The sequence below is a fragment of the Dendrobates tinctorius genome, unplaced genomic scaffold (assembly GCF_039654945.1).
Source record: "Dendrobates tinctorius isolate UK_male_01 unplaced genomic scaffold, ASM3965494v1 ptg000240l, whole genome shotgun sequence".
Taxonomy (NCBI): domain Eukaryota; kingdom Metazoa; phylum Chordata; class Amphibia; order Anura; family Dendrobatidae; genus Dendrobates; species Dendrobates tinctorius.
In genome coordinates, this window is record NW_027361907.1 from 3521885 (window position 1) to 3542756 (window position 20872).

Sequence of the window (20872 nt, forward strand, 5' to 3'; positions counted from 1 at the left end):
TTTAATGCCGTGTTTAGCCAGGTCAACTGCACTTTGAGTCCAGGACAATCAGGAATGTAATCATATTGGTTACATAGAACAACATGTTTTTGGCAGCACATCCCCTGTTAACACACGGACAACATGCTGCCAAGAACAATATTTTTTAACCTTGAATAAAAATCATCCCAACCCACTAATTGAGCATTTTACTTTTTCGTTGGGTGATCACTGGGAAGTTAGAAAGGCCAATAATCAGGAAGTATTTCCATGAACACTCATTCTTTATTATTATCCTGTCTAAATGAACCCATAGTTAGACAAGGGATAGCTACAGGGAAGTAAACCAAGGCCGGTGAGGACTTCCGGGGCTGCATTGGAATGAAAAAGGATGAATATAGTGTTTTTATTTTTTTTTTCTTGCTATTTAAGGTCATATCCTCCCTTTAGGTAATGGTTTTGCTATCTGGGAAAGCCTCTTGTAGTAAATGAAGAAGCATATTACTGATACACACAATTTAAATACATATATTAGTAATAAACTGATGTTATACTGTTTAATACTAAACATAGTAAAGATGCACATTGCTAAATTATTTATTTGTTCATTCCTTTACCTGGAAATCCTGAAGGACCAGGCTGTCCCTTGTCACCTTTTGGTCCATCCATTGCCATTCCAGGAAGTCCAGGAACACCCTGTTGGCCACGTACACCTTGGTTTCCAGGAAACCCTTGATCACCTTTAATACCAGGGAAGCCAGGAGCTCCAGGTGAACCAGGAAATCCAGCATCACCTTTGAAACCTATTAAGTAAAAATTAAGCAAATTAAAAAAATATATTACAGAGAAACATTACCGTATATAATTAATTTCATTATATCCAGATCTGACTTTCATTTAATTTTTTCTTCTTCTTTTTTTATTTCCTTTCTTGGGGATTTTTGTAATTGAATCCTTACCTAGATATTTGCCAATAATGTCAAGTCATAAAAAAGATTGTCACATTTTTACAGTTTCAAATCATGGTCTCCAGGATCTATAAAGCTGATAGATAACGTCATTAGACCTGTGGTTGGCCTGGGATATTCACTAGTAATATGTGCATCTGTAGCAGGCCTGAAATGTACACCATATACATGGCAGTGTACACAAAGCACAAACACTGTAACTGTAGCTTCACTGTTAACCTATGTTAATAAACCTACTGTGTTTTTTATTTCAATATAACTGATGTAGCATAGTTGGGTAGGGCAAGGTTAAAACCCAGATCTGCAGTGTTTGATTAGAAGCGCCTGCTGTATTTCTCTACGAAGCAGGAAGTACATTCACTGTGCAGCAGTCTCCTGAAGGAATGTCCGTCTGCTGGATGTAAAGTTGAGTGTGCTACTGGTGAATGACCAGCCAAAATCTGAAAAACATTCTTACATAGCTGTAGCAGTGAGAGAGAGAAAGAGAGATAAGCCAGGGTCTCTTTCTGAATTGAGACTGCGCTAAGCAGTCTTTTTGTGAGAGCTGCAGGGAACCCGTGTGGAAGCTACAACCTGCTCAGTGTGAACTGTGCCCTGAGTTGAACATTACTATTTGGCACTGGAAGCTGCTGAAGCTCAAACTAAAGGGGATACCGCATATGGTGGGATCATTCCTCTTCTGTGTATGAAGTCTCAACCAGGAAAAAGGACTGTAATAAGTTCGGGTGAGCCCGCACATACATATGTGATCATGATTAAATGCACAGGCCGTGTGCAGAGAACCGCAAGTATCACTGGTTGCAATGGACAATAGCTGTTTTGCTTGACCGCACTGGGACTTGCACAGCTGTGTATGAGCAGCCAGGGTCTGTTCTGCTTAGCTAGTGCATGGACAAGGCTAGGGATTTATGTTTACGGTTTTGTGTTTGGTGCTGGGCAACCTGTGGAAAGCAATAAAAACTGCTTGTGTTTGGACCAAAACTGGAACTTTAACTGAATCACTACACTGACTAGAGTTTGAAAAATATTTTAGTGATTTGCAAAACAATAGTCAGACCTATGTCAATGAACTTGCAGGCAATATAGTTGTACAGAATTTTACCTTTTTCTCCGCGTTCCCCGGGGTATCCAGGAACGCCCCTCCCAGGTATACCTTAAAATACATAAATATTATTCAAATTATATTACAAAGAACAAATACAGTCTTACATAAGCACATAGTGAATAATTAACAAAATAATAAAATAGTTTACTTCTCCAACACATTAATGTTCTATTATATTCTATTCTAATACAAAATCAGGTATTGTGGAGCAAAGGCTGATTAGTATATCTCAGTTTAGTACAAGGTTAAAGGAGTTCCTCACTATTTTTTTATTGATGGACTATCCCTAGTATAGACATTCAATATATGATTGGTGGATGCATCAACTGGCCCTTCCATCAATCGGCTGTTGCTGATGACAGGAAGTTTTCAGATGCTGGAAGAATACAGCAGCTACATCAAAACTATAGAAGCCACACCCAGGGACTGCAGCTAATCGACAGGGATGATGGGTGTAGCATGCCCACTGATCAAATATTGATGACCTACCCTAAATATAGGCCAACTCCTTTAACGGTTTTCCTTACAATTAGGAAATTGTGACTGTGAAGTATACAATTTTCTAAAGCGTTTAAAAATTTATGCTAACAATTGTAATTGGAAAAAAAATCCGCTCTTTGGTCATGAAAAGTAGGAAGAATGCATATTTATTTATGAAATAAGGAGTTTATGCCTTGCATATTTTTGCATCTATCTACAACACTGCTGTTCAACGTGAAAATACCACATCCAGATTTTTTTCCTAAAAACCCCATTTACATCCCATTTTTTAAGAAATGTTGATGAATGTTTCTCAATCAATTGATCAATTCTTTGATGTGCTTTCACTAGTAGATGAATGGTGCCAGATGTTTCTGGCTTCAGCTAACCCACCTCTCCCTGTTGAAATAAAACTCCAAACCAAACATTCTTTTATCTGGAAGTCTTAAGAAAAAAGCGAGGAAGGAAGATAACAAATATTGAAACAACTTGACTTACCTGGTTCACCCTTTTCTCCTGGTGTTCCCGGAATCCCATCATATCCAGGTTCTCCTTTTTCTCCAATGGAGCCAGAAGGACCCTCAGTTCCACGTTCACCTACACATTTGCCCAAACTAAAACTCAATCTAACAGATTTTTTTGGTAAAAGTAATATCTGAAACAAAATGCTCATGTAAAGCTCAGCTTGTTGCTGATGCTGAGCTTGACAGCAGTACAACTTGGCAGGTTGAGGGAATTCATCAGACCCTGAGCTACAATAGAAACCCTGCAATTATGTCTTTAAAGTGCCAATAAGCATCTAGAATGGCACGCTACCAGGACCATGCACCTTAAATGAGGGATTTAGCTTAGCTCTGAAAACTGCTATTACAAGCAGGTGCTGGATAACACATACAGCATCTTCTAGGTATTGCATGCTCCTGAGCTCCAAACACCAGAACCCTACAAGAACCATACTAGTATGAATGATGTTGGAAAAAAGGTGTTATATGGTATTTTACACTTGCCAACCTATCCAAAGGATAGGTTATCAATATGAAATCCGATACCCAACACCCCAATCAACCAGCTAATATCTTCTCCAACAGTGGCTTTTATAATTGCTGTACGGAGCAGAACATTATAGCCAATATGTTGCTTTGTGAACGATAATGGTTACGCTCATAAAAATAATAACATGGGGATAAAGCTCAGATACTCTTATGAAGACATCAGTAGTATTCAAAGTGATCTGTAAAATGATTGTAAATTACAATAATAACAACAATCTCTACAAGTTTCTCCAGCTTGAAAACAATCATGAAGGAATCAATTTTGTTCAATGAACAGAGTTTTAAAGGATCGCTAGGAGATTACAGTCAACCCTGGCCTTATTTACGGCAACCTTGCTCTAGATGTACATAGATGATAAATGTACTTAATCTGGAAAACCCCTTTCTGTTCTGTTCCTTTATGCTTCTCACCTTGTAGTCCTTTTGTTCCTGGAAAACCATCTTGTCCAGAGAAGCCCTTCTCTCCTTTCTCTCCAGGCATACCCGGGTTACCTATAACCATGTTAAAGCTATGTTAAAGTTGTACTTCTCCTTGTTATCAAAATGTGCAGCTCAAATCACAGGACATCTAATCACCTGGAAACCCTGCAGAGCCCGTTGATCCTTTTGGTCCTGGTAATCCAGGCATTCCAGGGACACCAATGTCACCTTTGTCTCCCCTTTCACCTGTTACACCTTGAAGACCATCAGTTCCTGCATCGCCCTACATTCAAATGTATTTTAAAATAAAATTTAGAAACAAAATATAGGTGATACATATATTCACTTGCAAGGAAAAGCTTTTATTCTATGTATCAAAAACAGGGTTCAGTAGAAAACAACATAAATTCTATTGTGTTCATTTTTGGATAAGTTGATGCAGTCTTGACTCCTTCTAGACCAGGCAAATTTAGTTTTTTCCAAGACCTATCATTTTTCTCATAGGACCAATTTTATTTTTTATTTGCACCATTTAATTTTACCATAGAATGTACTAAAAACAGTAAGAAACTTCTTAATGAGGCGTAATAAATAAACACAAATCCGCCATTTTATTTGGATTTGTTTCAATGGCATTTACTGTGCAGTAAAATTGATGCTAACTTTGCTCAACTGGAGGTTTATTTAAACTTCTATATTTTATTTTTCGCTCTTCATATTTTGTAAAAATCATGTATGTATATATATATATATATATATATATATATATATATATATATATGGTTAGGTCCATATATATTTGGTTTTCACCCAAGTACTAGAAATGAACATTTTATTTACAATTATTTCATCTGTCCAATTACTTTTGGTCCCTTTAAAAACAGGGTGGCACATGTTAAGGAGCTGAAGCTCCTAAACCCTTCATCCAATTTTAATGTGAATACCCCCAAATGAAAGCTGAAAGTCTGAACTTCAACTTCATCTGAATTGTTTTGTTTAAAATTCATTGTGGTAATGTCTAGAACCAAAATTAGAAAAATGTTGTCTCTGTCCAAATATATATGGACCTAACTGTATATATATATATATATATATATATATATATATATATATATATGTATATATATATATATATATATTTATATCTATTTGGTCACTATGGAACCCATCAATATCCCGCAATCACGCTGCATGAGAAAGCAATTGTGTGACTCAAAATGATGTTGGTCATATATCTAAGGATTAAGTAACCACATCAAGCCAAAGAAGTGAGAAGTAGGTTCTACTGATTCTTACGTGTGACAGACACAGTGTTCTATGCAAAATATCTAATAAAATACCGTATGTATTTTTAAGGTAAAGTATAAAAATCTTTAAAAATGTAAAGAAGATCTATTAATACTGGCGCTTTGCATGAGCATTGAACAAGTCTTTCTCCCAGTGAAGCATGCACCACATTTATCATCAGAATTCATGCTCACAAAAACTACTCTAAAAATTACTCCGAACTTTGTTTTATACCAAATTTCTAAACAGAAAAGATTAATAAATAAATTGCTTCACCCAAACCACAAGCTGGCATTACTATATTGATACATTTCCTTATCAGCCTTGCACAAGTAAACAAAAAATAACAACAAATTATCTTTATGTCATTAAATGAGGTAACAACATTTACTTAAAAACTTATTTTTGTTATTACCTTTGTGCCAGGAGGTCCTGGTATGCCAATGCCAGGAAGACCTTGTTCTCCTTTAAGTCCTTTATCACCTTTGATTCCAGTAACACCCGGAAGACCAGGAGTGCCGTGAATACCATGTTCACCCTTTGGTCCAGTTGTTCCTAAACATAAAATTTGTGTTTCCACAACAAATTAAGTCAGAGAACCCCAAATATCTATCAAAGTGAATGGTCAAGTACAGGTTCTAATGTAAAAAAAATTGCAACTAAAAATGTTTACCTGGCAAACCCATTTCTCCCACAGATCCTTTTAGTCCAGGCATCCCAGGAGCTCCTGGAGTTCCTTGAAAACCTTTCTCTCCTTTTGGTCCTGTAAATATGTAAGGATATTACAATATTTAGGTTAGGATTTAACAACCAAAGCTTTTTACGACTTCTTGTCAGCATACAATGAATGCATGTAATAAAATTGTCACCTTGTTTCCCAGGCATTCCTTGCTCCCCGTCTTTTCCAGGCATTCCAGTGGATCCCAAATCACCATGCAATCCTTTTTCTCCCTCAAGTCCAATTTGCCCTGAAAATAATTTTTTAAGTGTTGTTAAAAAAACAGCTTATATTAAATATTTTTTAAGAACACAGAGCACATAAATGACTCTACCTGTTATACCCTGATCTCCTTTATCACCCTTCATATGTTCCATGGGTGGAAGTGTTCCTGGGGGCCCTTGCAAACCATGTTCTCCCTTTTCACCTTTTGTACCTGGAGTTCCTGTTTCCCCACGGAATCCAGTTGGACCCAGATCACCTACAAGTAATAATAATTAATAATAACAATGGAACAATGGAAATATAGGACTGCATTGGATGGAATGGCAACCCTTAAAAGCAAAATGCAAAGTAAATTTACACTTGCACATATTTTATATTAACAAGTTATGTCTACTAAAAAGTCAAGAGTTATACACATTCATCTTTCTCATATAACAATAGACTTGCCAAACTAATGTTTAATGGCCATACCAATGAGATCTTTATTGGTAGAACATTCTGATTTCCGCAGAAGCAGCCATCCCTCTAACATGCATTCTACCTTGCCCTCTGGCCACTGAGGGTTTTTTTTAGTGTTTAATTTCCGTTTGTTTCAGGAAACAACAGATGTACATAGCCACAATAGTCAAACCCAACCCTGCCTTTGTGTCTTTAATGCAAGAGTCATTGTGAATAGAGGGGGAATATGATCATCCGTTTTATTCCCTATTGTGATTGGTGGAACCTGTGTTGTAAACTGTGCTTACAGGTATTATCTGTCATTGCAATGCTGCCTTTATAATATGGAGGGTGGTTAAAGAATCTTCTGGAAAGGACAGGAAGTATGAGCCTAAAAAGCACCTATGGGCACTGTGAAAATTGCAAGATTGCTAATTATGTTTTTTTTATAAATATATAATATAAAATATATTATATAATATAAAAAAAAATTGCCAACATCTCAGAACAATGTCTTTCACTTGCACCTTAGCTCCATGGCTTTTACAAAAGAGAGTGACAGCAGATTAATACAAAATGTACTGTATACAATGTGTACAGATGCCATGTTGTATATGCCAGACATCAGAGTAACTTGGAAAGAAGGGTATTAGTGTAACACTGCTTAGAAAATATTGCACTTACGACAAAGCAAAACTGCCGGGCGGCGCTCATAGCAATCCAGCAGTGACAACCATAGAGGTCTGCTGGAGACGTCTGGTTGTCATGCCAACCCATCGGGGCTCATGATCATGTGACAGAGTCACTGTTGGACGGGATTTCCGGTGTGCTTGCCGGTAGCGTGAGTTAAATGCCCCTGTCAGAGTTTGACAGCGGCATTTAATGGATTAACAGCCGCGGGTGGATCGTGATTCCACCCGTAGCTGTTAGAGGCACATGTCAGCTGTTCAAAACAGCTGACATGTGCCAGAATAGACGCGGGCTCACTGCCAGAGCACACATCAAAGTGAGGGAGTTCGACATCGGCGTATATTTACGCCCGATGTCGGAAAGGGGTTGGACCAGGCACTGTGTGTATTTTGTCAGTATGTACTGCATAAAATAATTTACAAAACTATAATACCAAGTATGGAAATTATTAAATAAAAAATAATTTAAGATAAAATTAAACTGATAATATTCAGTTGAACATGTTTCAAAAATATGTTATTTTTTTGTTACAAGTGACAATAACGGTGTCTTAGATTTAGTTTACCTTTTTCTCCAGGCAGACCTGGATTTCCTGGTGTACCTGTTTGGCCTCGGATTCCTGGCACTCCCATAAAACCCATATCACCTTTTTGTCCTATTATTAATAAAAAATCACTGTTTATGTTTCTTACACTTTTTAGCTTAAATACATTTGCAAATTATGTATCATCTCCCACAAATTTTATATATGCTTACCTTGAAGACCTGGAGACCCATCATTTCCAGGTGGACCTTGACTTCCTGGTACCCCAGGCATACCCATTATGCCAGGTATGCCTGATGTGCCTTTGTCTCCCTTTGGGCCAGGCATGTCAGTTCCAGGAAAACCTGGATAGCCTCTTTCTCCCTTTGCTCCTTTTTCACCTGTAGAATATAGCAAAGTCAGACAATAACAAATAGTGACACAAAATAAATTTACCTTTGTGAGTCACTATAATATACTATTTAGGCTCCCATACATATTAGTTAGCTGTCAGCCAAACAACTTTTCAGCCAACAGCTTTCTTCTCCAACTCCCTCATACACGGGAACATTTGGCTTAGCCGAGCACTCCTGTGTTCTCTATAAGAGAGTATCCTATAAGAGAGTATCCTCTCCTGACATCAAGAGTCAAGAGGCTCCCATATACAATAGACTGTTAGTTTGTCCCGTCGATATTGGTAGGTTTAGTATAATATATATGGTGGCCTTTAGAGTTGCACATAGAATCATATTACAATTTAGCACAATAAAGTGAATCCTTATCCATTAATTAATAATTCATTCTCATCTGGACTATTGTAACTCTCTACTAATCGGTCTCCCTCTTACCAAACTCTCCCCCCTCCAATCTGTCTTAAATGCTGCAGCCAGGATCATATTCCTCACCAATCGTTACACCGATGCCTCTACCTTGTGCCAGTCATTACACTGGCTACCCATCCACTCCAGTACAAACTTATTACCCTCACCCACAAAGCTCTTCATGGCTCAGCACCACCCTACATCTTCTCCCTTGTTTCAGTATACCATCCTACCCGCGCCCTCCGTTCTGCTGATGACCTGAGCTTACCATCCACTCCAGAATCCAGTACAAACTTATTACCCTCACCCACAAAGCATTCCACGGCTCAGCACCAGCCTATATCTCCTCCCTCATCTCAGTCTACCACCCTACCCGTGCCCTCCGTTCTGCTGATGACCTGAGGTTAGCATCCTCAATAATCAGAACCTCCAACTCCCGTCTCCAATACTTTACACGTGCTGCGCCAATTCTTTGGAATGCACTACCCAGGCCAATACGATTAGTCCCCAATCCCTACAATTTTAAGCGTGCCATAAAAACGCATTTATTCAGACTGGCCTACCGCCTCAACACATTAACCTAACTATCCCTGGGTGGCCCAGTCAAAAGTTTTACCATAACCAGTTTACCCGCATCATGTTCCCACATGCTTTATGCCTCTATCAGCCCTCTGTGTCTGTACTGTTACGCACTTAACATTATGGCTGGTCCGAACAATGAAGGCAACTGTTACCACCCACCTTTCGTGTCTACCTTTTTTCCTCATAGATTGTAAGCTTGTGAGCAGGGCTCTCATTCCTCTTGGTATCTGTTATGACCTATGTGATTACTGTTATGCTGTTATGTCTATCGTCTGTACAAGTCCCCCTCTAAAATGTAAAGTGCTGCGGAATATGTCGGCGCTATATAAATAAAATTATTATTATTAAACAGATATTATATTAATAACGAAAGCAGCGAACCTGTGCTACAAAAATTCTATGTATTTATACCTTATATTAACATTTATAAACTGGTTGTGTTTCAGAAACTATGCAGAAAGTGTTGTTACAAGAGGTACTAAAGCTAACGGGCTGCAGAACATTACAGCAAGTGAAAAGTAACAACTAGTTAATGATACAGAGATGATGCTTTGCTGCATAACATAGTCCAGAAATACAAAATGTTCACATTTCAGAGAAGGACTATTGTTATGATATAAAAGATAAATGGAAAGATACGGCTATGGATGTTCGTACCAGAAACAATCAATAAGTTCAGTGCAGGCTTCAAATGTATCTGTCAAGCATGCCACTTTTCTAAAAATGGGTTGAGCATAGTGAAAGAGGACATGCCCTCCCTTGGTCCAACAAATTTACTATAATTTACACCACAAATTGGAGTATAATATGGCTGGTGTGTATTTCATTTTCTGGTACATATGGTAAGAAATGCCTTTAATTTAAGGCTTGGTTTACGCTTACACTTTTACTTTTAATTGACTGCTGGTCAGGTACATATTTGCTGATGGCAGTTGATAGCCTGTTTATATAGGCTGACTATACAGCAATCAGTAATAGATTATTCTATGGCATAGGCTGTCACTGTACTCGGCAGTAACAATGTGCTGCTGCGAATGATGTTTTCTTAAACAAGCTTTTTCTTAAACAAGCTTAAATGGTAGTTTTATGAAGGTTTTCTTAGGAATGATCGTCCTGATAATAATGCAGTGTAAATGCACTTTAACTCCAGTAGGCTCTTTATTAAAACCTCTCTTGATAAATTCCCCCTGCCTCATAATATATAATTTTCATGCTGTCCCTAGCAGATTATTTTTTTTCTTAAATGTACTTGTTGTACTTGTTGTGGTATCCCGGTACCCGTTCACTTTTTATTTTTTGTCAGTAAATGCTAGAACTGACCTGTCATGATTCTCCAGGTCATTACGAGTTCATAGACACCAAACATGTCTAGATTCTTTTTTATCTAAGTGCTGGAAAAAAATTCCAAACTTTGCTAAAAAAAGAGCCATTTTCCGATACCCATAACGTCTCCATTTTTCGTGATCTCGGGTTGGGTGAGGGCCTATTTTTTGCACACCAAGCTGACGTTTTTAATTATATCATTTTCGTGCAGATTCCATCTTTTGATCACCTGTTATTGCATTTCAATGAAATGTTGAGGCGACCAAAAAAACGTAATTCTGGCATTTTTACTTTTTTCTCGCTACTCCATTTACCGATCAGGTTAATCCTTTTTTTTATTGATTGGGCGATTCTGAATGCGGCAATACCAAATATGTCTGTTTGATTTTTTTTTAATTGTTTTATTTTAAATGGGGCGAAAGGGCGTGGTGATTTGAACTTTTGTATTTTTGTATTTTTTAAATATTTTTTAAAACTTTTTTTTTCTTTCTTTTGGCATGCTTCAATAGTCTCCATGGGAGACAAGAAGCTGTCATAACCCAATCGGCTCTGCTGCATATAAGCGATGATCAGATCGCCTATATGTAGCTGAATTACTTGCCTTGAGCACCGACCATTGTGGCGCTCACAGCAAGCCGGAAGTGACAACCATAGAGGTCTCCAGGAGACCTCCGACTGTCATGCCAACCGACAGGAGACTCACGATCACATTACAGGGATCACTGGTGGGCGGATTTCTGGCCCAATGGCCGGAAACGAGCGGTAAATGCTGCTGTAAGAGTTTGACAGCAGCATTTAACGGGTTAATAGCTGCAGGTGGATCGCGATTTCACCCACAGCTGTTCTGGGCACATGTCCTTGGAAAGATGTGGGCTCACCACCAGAGCCCACATCAAAGGGAGAGAAGCGACATGCGCAGTACTAGTACAGTGCATGTCGCAAAGAGGTTAACTAGTAATTATTCCATATTGCCATGCACTTATGTATATTACTTTTCCTCTGTATTCCTAACTTTGTCATTTGTACAAGGCTTCACTCTCCAACTATATGCCAAGTACGGCTTTTCTTAAGAGGGGGAGTTTGTAGAATCCTGATGACTCATAGATGTGCTTTGCTGCCATCTACTGGCCAATGTGTATATGAAAGTTAAGTGATTATTCTCCTCACAAGCTGCCATAGAAACAGCTGTGAGGAGTCTCCCAGCTCAGGACACACAGACTAGCTGAGAGAACTCCCAGCTTAGGACACACACACAGTTCCTGGGGTAACTTCCAGTGCTGGGCGGTTCAAGCAACCTGAGGGAGCAAAGACAACTATTGTTCCCATCATAGTTTTCCATGCGAGTCCACGCAGAGCAGACATCTTTCTCTACATAATTTCCTCCACAAAGGAGTGAAGTCTCATCCTGTCAGAAGAGATAAAGCTGCAAATGTGCTCTCCTGCATGCTGGTTATCCTGTTTGCTTCTAGCCAGGACCAGATCCACATGGCTGCCACACCACTAACTTTGCTTAACCTATCCCCTGAGAAAGGGAATGGTAGGCTCAAAACTGTGAATACTTCCACACTTTAGTGTGTTTACACAGAGAGCCAATCTGTGAAGTGTAATAATTCTTGGACTGCGCAAAGCACTTCCTCTAACAGCAAGTGAAGAGAACTCTGCTCCTGCCACCCTGAGAGGCCATAACCTTGCTTGTCTCATGAGGAGAGAATCATTACTTTCACATGCACAATATTCTGTGAACTTTGCCTTTAAGAGAGAGACTATACCTTGCTACCTCTTTCGGTAAAATTGTTATGTTTACAAGTTCACCTGCATGTCTGGCTGCTTGAGATTGCACAAACACTATGGGCGCTCCTAAACCTGCACCCAGACACTATCGCTACAGGAGTGCCCTCAGAGGGTCCATACAATCCACAAGTGCCACTTCCTGCTATTGACAATTTTTGAGGACATGAGGGAAGTGTTGAGGGGTCCAGTGACCCACTTCAGCTACCGTGACATCATTATCTGCTGCCAGTGGGACTACATGCCCCAGCTGGCCCTTCTGCAACATCTGGTGCCTACCCAGTGGCCCACCACATTGTCACCTGGAACTCCTGAGGATCCTGGTGCTCCTTGAGGGCCTGGTTCCCCAAGTGGGCCAAATCCTGGTACACCTGGGTTGCCTCTCATGCCTGGTGCTCCAGCTGGTCCAGTGTCACCTTTATGGAAGTAATGCAAAAAAATTATTTAGTTGCACATGTTAAATAATGGCAGTAACTTTCATAACAATGGCTTAAACTTTACTCACTAGTGTACATCATATACTGTGTAAAGACCTTACCTTTAGCACCAGAATATCCTGGAACTCCTGGAAGACCTTGCTCTCCAGGGACACCTGTGAGTCCTGTGCTTCCCTTTTCTCCAGTGGCTCCAGGAGGACCTGGTGGCCCATGTGACCCTTTAGGGCCTGGAAGGCCTAGTCCTGGCTCTCCCTAGAGAGTGCAAGGGCAAAATAAACATTAAAAAAATAAATTAAAAAATGAAAGATGCCCTTTTTTTCCCCAAAATTTTTGGGGAAAATGGGGGAGCGTCTATACCTTACCGGTACCATTGCTGCAGGCCACAGGCTGAGATAAGGGGATGTTCGGCGGTGCTGCGGGTGACTGGCGGTGCTGCGAGTGCCCGGTGGTGCTGCGGGGGTCTCTGATGCTGCTGCGGAGGTCTCCAGTGCTGCTGCAGGTGTCTCTGGTGCTGCAGGGACTCTGCCGACATTTTGTGAAAGGCCAGTGCCCTGGCAGACCCATTGTTTCCTGTGCGGTGGACTCCGGGAAAATGGCCTCCAAGGTGGTGCATGCACAGATGGAGATCACGGCACCAAGCTCTCCATCTGCGCATGCGCTGGCCCCGGTGGCTGTTTTCCCGGAGTGCACGCTCAGGAAAACATGGAACTGTAGGTGCTTTGGCCTCTCACAAAATGTCGGCAGAGCCCTGGCAGCACCGGAGACCCCCTCAGCAGCATTGGGTAGAAGCGCCAGACACCCCCATAGCACCGCCGGGCACCCGCAGCCCCAGAGACACCTGCAGGAGCACTGGGTAGCACTGTTAGACACCCACAGCACCGAAAGCACCTGCAGCAGCACTGGGCAGCAGTATCAAATACCCGCAGCAGCACCAGACACCTGCAGCGGTGTGCCGCACATCGGAACACCCCCTCATCCCAGCCTGCGGCCTGCAGCATCATCCCACTCCTGCCTCATCCAGCAGCGACCCTGGGACGCTTCACTGCAGATACCACCCCTGGTAAGCAATAAGACGCATGGATTATAAGAAGCACCACCATTGTATTAAAATAATTTTTTTTCCTAATTTTCTTCTCAAAATTTAAGGTGCATCTTATAATCTGGGGCGTCTTATGATCCGAAAAATATGGTAATAAATAAAATGGTGTCCTACATAGTAAACATATGGTACTGTAGGTAGCCAATAAAACCTTAGAGAATTGAAACAGGCCACTTTACAGGTTTTTTTTAATGATAACTTACATTAAGAATCAAAGTCAAGAAACTTTATACTCTGTAAATTCAGCAGCAATGTTTCCTCAGCCTTATACATACTATATACATTAATGTCTCCTCATAAAAAAAAATTTTCTCTCTTCTACAGTATATCTCCTGAACAACTACAGTGTAAGTTTGAGACGATATTTGGCACTATTTCCACAGAATTTCTTTGCTATGGACCCAAAAATGTCAATGTTTTGTTTACTGAGCTCCTTAGTTATCATTTTTATCTTGTGATATGATGCTCCGTCATTCTAGAAAAAGCATTGTTCATCACCAAATTGCGCCTGGATTGTTGGGAGAATTTGTTCTTGGAGAATATTTAGACATCATTCTTTATTCATAGCATTGTTCCAAGGCCAAATTGTGATTGAGCTCACTCTGTTGGATGAAAAGCAACCCCACACAATAATGGTTTCAGGATGCTTTACTCTTAGGTTAGCATGACACAGCATTCATGGTAGCGCTCACCTTTTCTTTTCCAGAGAATTATTCTTCCAGATGTTTTAAACAGTCTGAAGGGGGTTTCCATCCGAAAAAAAAAATAACTTTACCCCCAATCCTCAGCAATACAAATCATGTACTTCCAACAGAATGTTGGTCCATCCAGACCAGCCTCCAAAAGCTTTTGCCTCACTGTGTTAACAGATGCACTGACATCTGCCTGCTACCATGTCTGAGCAAGCTCTGCACTTGAGGCGCCCCTTAGGCTCAGTCGCCACAGAGGTACTGCACCTTCTCCTAAGGTGTAGGGCCCCACCATCCAGGTAGGGTGGGAACCCCTTTCCACACTCCAACACTCACACCCCACACAACAGGGTAGTTCTACACAACCACATTGCGGCTCAGAGCTTAGAGAGTAGCAGAGCACCTTTGGTGGTTCCCTACTTGGAACACTGGATGTGCTGGGAGGTGGGTATAGTTAAGATACATAAAAGAGTGTGAAAGTGTAGGATGTGAGGTTCAGTCTGGCAGAAGGTCAGGCGGGTAGGAAGTCACTCGGACAGGAGTGAGGATCCCTGGAAGAAGGGATGGAGGAAGGAGTGCTGCAGCTGCCTCAGTGATCTGAGCCAGCTGGCACAAGAAAGGAACAGAAGGAGAAAGATGTAGAACTGAAACCTAAGCTTCCATAAGAAAGAGAGACAAGTACGGAACGAAGGAGGAGAGAGAACAGAGAGGACATGGGTTAGAAGAGGAACCCTGCCTATAGATTTTCAGCGCAAGGCCGGGGGCCGGTCCCCGAGGTTGTATGGACACTTATGGTTCTGCAGCAGACACCGGTGGAGTAGTTGGCTGTAAATGCACTACTCCCATCTAAGACTTGGGGCACAACAGCAATTGTATAGGGAGCCGGGACTCAGGAGAAGGGAGTCCCCGAAGCAGTCTACAGCTGTCTGCCGTACAAGTAGGTTCTTGGGAACATCTGATAGGAGGAACTCCAGCGTACCACGGTACTGGAGATCTTCACACTTAAAGGCGCTATTGAGGAGACATTCAGGAAAGGTACATGTTGGCGGAGTGTTGGAGGGGAGCTTTCCATCTTGCCTGGAGGTTGACTGGGTCCCTGACCCGGAGGACACAGCACAGAAGCGGGCACTACTGACTGTGAGTAAAGCATTGGAAATACATGCCCTGGTGTCCTCCATTCCTTCCTGCGTCTGTCTGCCTGACACTGCTACATCCCCTGCGCCGGACACTACACCATCAAAGTGTCCCCCACATCTACACTGCCCTGGGACAACAGCCCTGCCTGTGGAGGGCTATACCATCATTGCTGCACTACATCATCGGTCCCAGAGGATCTGTTTGCAGCGTCAGCTTAACACCTCCCTTGCCGAACACCACAGGTGGCGTCACAAACTATTCCATTCCACCATTAACTACATTCCCCCATTGCTAGGGCGCCCAGGGCCATGGACCAGGTCACCGCTGATGTGACACGATCCCCTGACACCGGCCCTGGGAGGGCGACCCACACTGGTATTGAACCAATTGTGTAGGTGAATCTTTTTTAGTAGACAGTCCTGGCATTTGCGGCATTGGTCTTTCTTACTCTGAAACCTTCTTCACAGCAACTGAACCAGTATTTTTGACGTTCTTGATCATCCATTAAATGGTTGATTTTGAGGCAGTCTTACAAGCCGCAATGTCATTACCTGTAAATCCCTTTTAATGCAAATCAATGAGAGCTGCACGATTCCTTGAAGGTAGCCATGGTTAACTGAAGAAGACAATGACTTTTAAGCATCAGCCACCTTTTAAAGAAACCAGTTGGTTCTTATAATTTGATCAGAATGATAGAATGGTTTCATATGCTTTGTCATTGTTAACACTTTCTCCAGAGCTAATGAGAAGATCACTGAAATGATGAAAGCAGGTCATTTTGTGTCATGGATGAAAATTGGTGGATATGGGGTCTTTTGGATTTAGTTTGTTTTCATGGCAAGGAATGATTTTGCAATTTTTTTTTAGAATTAACCGCATCCCTCTTCATAGCAATCTAATGTTAGCGCACATTACCTTTGCCACTATTAAACTTAAAGCAGCCAACTTTGTGAAAATTAACATTTGCATCAGTCTCAAAACTTTGGACCACAACTGTACAGTAAAGCCTTTTTCAATCACTTAAAATTACAGTGGCAAATGGCCTTCCTAAAAATAAAAAGTGTAAAAAGTGTAAGAAAAGCATACAAGATAATAAAATATCAAACACGTGTTTCATATTTTTAGAGAGAACCTGTAAGAAAAAATCATGCTTCCCTGTCTGAGTTGGTGATAGGGCATGGTAGTTTAAAGAGTTACTTAAAAAAATATATGTGCTATGTTTAAGAATAAACCACTTGTGCGCTGGGTCACATCCAGTCACTCTTCTGAAATAGTTTTCAACGTATGGCTCTCTAGAATTTGTTTAATTTCCACAATATCATACCAGTATTATAGGGCAGACGGATAGTTGTAGTTTCACAGCACCTGTGGAGTCAGGTGGTAATAAACACTGCAGTATAGGAAACTACCTGGTATACAGTTACTGTAAACAGCTTTCACATGCTATACTGTATACAGTGTGGTACTCTGATTCATCCACCTTCCACATGAACATTATTTCTCAGCTGAATTATATTTAATTTGTAAACTTACCTTTATTCCTGCTACACCTGGTTCACCACGTAAACCTTCACGACCTGGCTGACCAGGGCTACCATCTATACCACGTGTACCCTCCATTCCTTGATGACCTAGAAAATGAACACTATGCATCTAAATCTTGACATTGTTAGCCCCCACACACTGAGTTTTGTATTGGAAAAATGCAAAACAGTAAAGGAAACTTTACAAGTGTTTTCCATGCCATAAGTTCAGTTTCATGACTTGGATTGTTTTGGGCCTTGATATCTAGAGCAAAATTTCACTTTTTGGAATGCTGCATTCTAAAGATTAATATTTTTTCACTCAATAGGGCTTTCTGATATTAACTTTTTTTCAGAAGTTATCTAGGGAAAAATCTTTCAGAAATAAGTTTGATTCATGTATGTACATTTTTACTTAAGAATCTAAAGCAGATGAATGAGCAACAGAAATGTAAATCAAATCAATATATGGTGTGACCACCATCAATTCTTTTAGGTACATTTACACCCAGATTTTGAAGGATATCGAAAAGGTTGTTTCAAACAACTTGGGCAACTAACCACACTTCTTCTGTGCATGCAGACTTCAGCAGATTTTTCTATTGCTTCATGTAATCGCACGCAGACTCAACATTGATTTCAAGGCTCTATGGGGCAATAACATTACTTCCAAGACTCCTTGATCTTCTTTACTTGAAGGGGTTTTCCCAAGAACAAAGTTAATTTTCGTCAACAATTTAATCAATGGATCTTTGAATAATAATAAGTTCCACAAAGATGTACAATGGGGGGAAATAAGTATTTGATCCCTTGCTTATTTTGTAAGTTTTACCCATTGATAAAGACATGAACAGTCTATAATTTTAAGGGTAGGTTAATTTTAACATTGAGAGATAGAATATCAAAAATAAAATCCATAAAATCCCATTTTATAAATTATATAAATTTATTTGTATTTTGCAGTGAAAAATAAGTATTGATCCATCTGGAAAACTAGACTTAATACTTTGTGGCAAAACCTTTATTGGCAAGCACAGCAGTCAAACATTTTTTGTAGTAGATGAAGAGGTTTGCGCACACGTCAGGAGGAATTTTGATCCACTTCTCTTTGCAGATCATCTTTAAATCTTTAAATCATTAAATCATTTAGATTTTGAGGCTGTCGCTTGGCAACTTGGAGCTTCAACTCCCTCCATAAGTTTTCTATGGGATTAACGTCTGGAGACTGGCTAGGCCACTTCATGACCTTAATGTGCTTCTTTTTGAGCCACTCCTTTGTTGCCTTGGCTGTATATTTTGGGTCATTGTCTTGCTGGAATACCCAGCCACGATCCATTTTTAAAGTTCTGACGGAGGGAAGGAGGTTGTTACTCAGGATTTTATGGTACATGGCTCCATCCATTCTCCCATTGATGCGGTGAAGTAGTCCTGTGCCCTTAGCAGAGAAACACCCCCAAAACATGTTGCCACCTCCATGCTTGACAGTGGGGATGGAGTTCTTTGGGTCATAGGCAGCATTTCTCTTCCTCCAAACATGGTGAGTTGAGTTAATGCCAAAGAGCTCAATTTTTGTCTCATCTCACCACAGTACCTTCTCCCAATCACTCACAGAATCATCCAGACGGTCATTGTCAAACTTTCGACGGGCCTGCACATGTGCCTTGTTGAGCAGGTAGACCTTGCGGGCACTGCAGGATTTTAAACCTTTACGGCATAATGTGTTACCAACGGTTTTCTTGGTCACTGTGGTCCAAGCTGCCTTGAGATCATTAACAAGCTCCCCTTGTGTAGTTTTAGGCTGATCTCTCACCTTCCTCATAATCAAGGGTACCCCACGAGGTGAGATTTAGCATGGTGCCCCAGATCGATGTCGATTGACAGTCATTTTGTATTTCTTCCATTTTCTTATTTTTGCACTAACAGTTGTCTCCTTCTCACCAAGTGACTTACGCATGGTTTTGCAGCCCATTCCAGCTTTGTGCAGGTCTATGATCCTTAGTAAGCTCTTTGGATTTGTCCATGTTGTAGATGTTAGAGTCTGACTAATTGAGTCTGTGGACAGGAATCTTTTGTAAAGGCGACTATGTAAGACAGCTGTCTTTAATGCAGGTAATGAGTTGATTAGGAGCATCTAACTGCTCTGTAGGAGACAGAACTCTTAATGATTGGTAGGGAATCAAATACTTATTTCTCACTGCAAAATGCAAATAAATTTACGGTATATAATTTATACAGTGTTTTTTTATGGATTTTATTTTTGATATTCTATCTCTCAATGTTAAAATTAAAAAAATAACCTACCCTTAAAATTATAAAAAGGGACCAGGATGGAGGACATTATACCAGGAACTGAACCAGGAAGGGGACCAGATTGGGAAACATTATTACTAGAAGGAGCGTCCCTTATTATGTATAATCCTCTTTAGTTAAGTACTGTATGTGGCAGTCCCTTATTATGTAGCGTGCTCTGTTATTATGTATAGTTTTGTCCCATGATTTTATGGATTTTATTTTTGATATTCTGTTTCTCAATTTTGAAATTAACCTACCCTTAAAATTATAGACTATTCATGTCTTTGTCAGTGGGCAAACTTACAAAATCAGGAAGAGATCAAATAATTATTTCCTTCACTGTATATATGTGCCCCATACTCATATATATGTCCCCATGCTCATATAATGTGCCCCATTCTCATATACATGGCCCCATCTTTGTATAATGTGCTCCATCCAGGTATATGTGTCACCCATCCTCATATATATGTCCATTATCATGGTATAATGTGACACATCCTGGTATAATGTGCTCCATCCTCATATATATGTCCCACATCCTGCTATAATTTGCCCTATTTTATAATATATTAAAAAACAAATGATACTGCTCACCTTCCCCCACGCTCCCACACTACGCTGTAGGTCTACTTCACTTGCCCTTGAAGTATCTGCCTATATTTCTCAATATTGAGGACACCAGGAAAAGGACTGTAGACGTGGTTGTCCAAGGAAACTTAGAGCAGCAGATAAAAGACCCATCATGCTTACTTCTCTTTGAAATCAGAAGATGGCCAGCAGTGCTATTAACTGAAAACTGTCATTAAACAATAAGGTCCACCTACACCCATCTACTGTTTGGAGAACATTGACCTGAAGTGGTCTTCTTGGAAGAACTGTGACCGAAAATCATACCTTCAATATGGAAACAAAGCCAAGTGGCTGAACTATTAACCAGTACCTGGGTGCAGAAAGATGGCAGCAGGTGCTCCGAATTACTTACTCAAAATGTGAAGTATTTTGCTTAACAAAAACCAGTTTGTTAGCGGAAAGCCTGGACAGCGGTGCAATAAAGAGTGTCTGAATGCAACAGTGAAGAATTGTGGAGGTTCCTTTCATGTTTAGGGGCTGCATTTTAGCAAATGGAGGTGAGAATGTAGTCAAAATTAATGGTGTCTTCAATGCAGAGAAATATAAATATATACTTACCCATCATAAAATACTATCAGGACAATAACAGCAAAAATACTGCCAATATGATTAACAACTAATTAACATCAATTATATTTAGTGTAAAGAAAAACAGAGTCCTGA

General features: G+C 40.3%; 1 protein-coding gene across 1 annotated transcript in view; it reads right to left on the reverse strand.

The window, feature by feature from the left end:
- COL4A1 (collagen type IV alpha 1 chain) overlaps positions 1 to 20872 on the reverse strand; it is a 232061-nt gene that overhangs the window by 20109 nt on the left and 191080 nt on the right. The window contains exons 29-42 of the mRNA XM_073556826.1: positions 17295 to 17392; positions 12938 to 13088; positions 12702 to 12815; positions 8119 to 8286; positions 7928 to 8017; positions 6344 to 6490; positions 6161 to 6259; positions 5965 to 6054; positions 5707 to 5846; positions 4161 to 4287; positions 3996 to 4076; positions 3031 to 3129; positions 2050 to 2100; positions 597 to 782 (exon numbers count right to left, since the gene is read on the reverse strand). Of these exons, the coding sequence (XP_073412927.1) occupies positions 597 to 782; positions 2050 to 2100; positions 3031 to 3129; positions 3996 to 4076; positions 4161 to 4287; positions 5707 to 5846; positions 5965 to 6054; positions 6161 to 6259; positions 6344 to 6490; positions 7928 to 8017; positions 8119 to 8286; positions 12702 to 12815; positions 12938 to 13088; positions 17295 to 17392 (1641 nt within the window). The remainder of the gene's footprint in view (positions 1 to 596; positions 783 to 2049; positions 2101 to 3030; positions 3130 to 3995; positions 4077 to 4160; positions 4288 to 5706; positions 5847 to 5964; positions 6055 to 6160; positions 6260 to 6343; positions 6491 to 7927; positions 8018 to 8118; positions 8287 to 12701; positions 12816 to 12937; positions 13089 to 17294; positions 17393 to 20872) is intronic.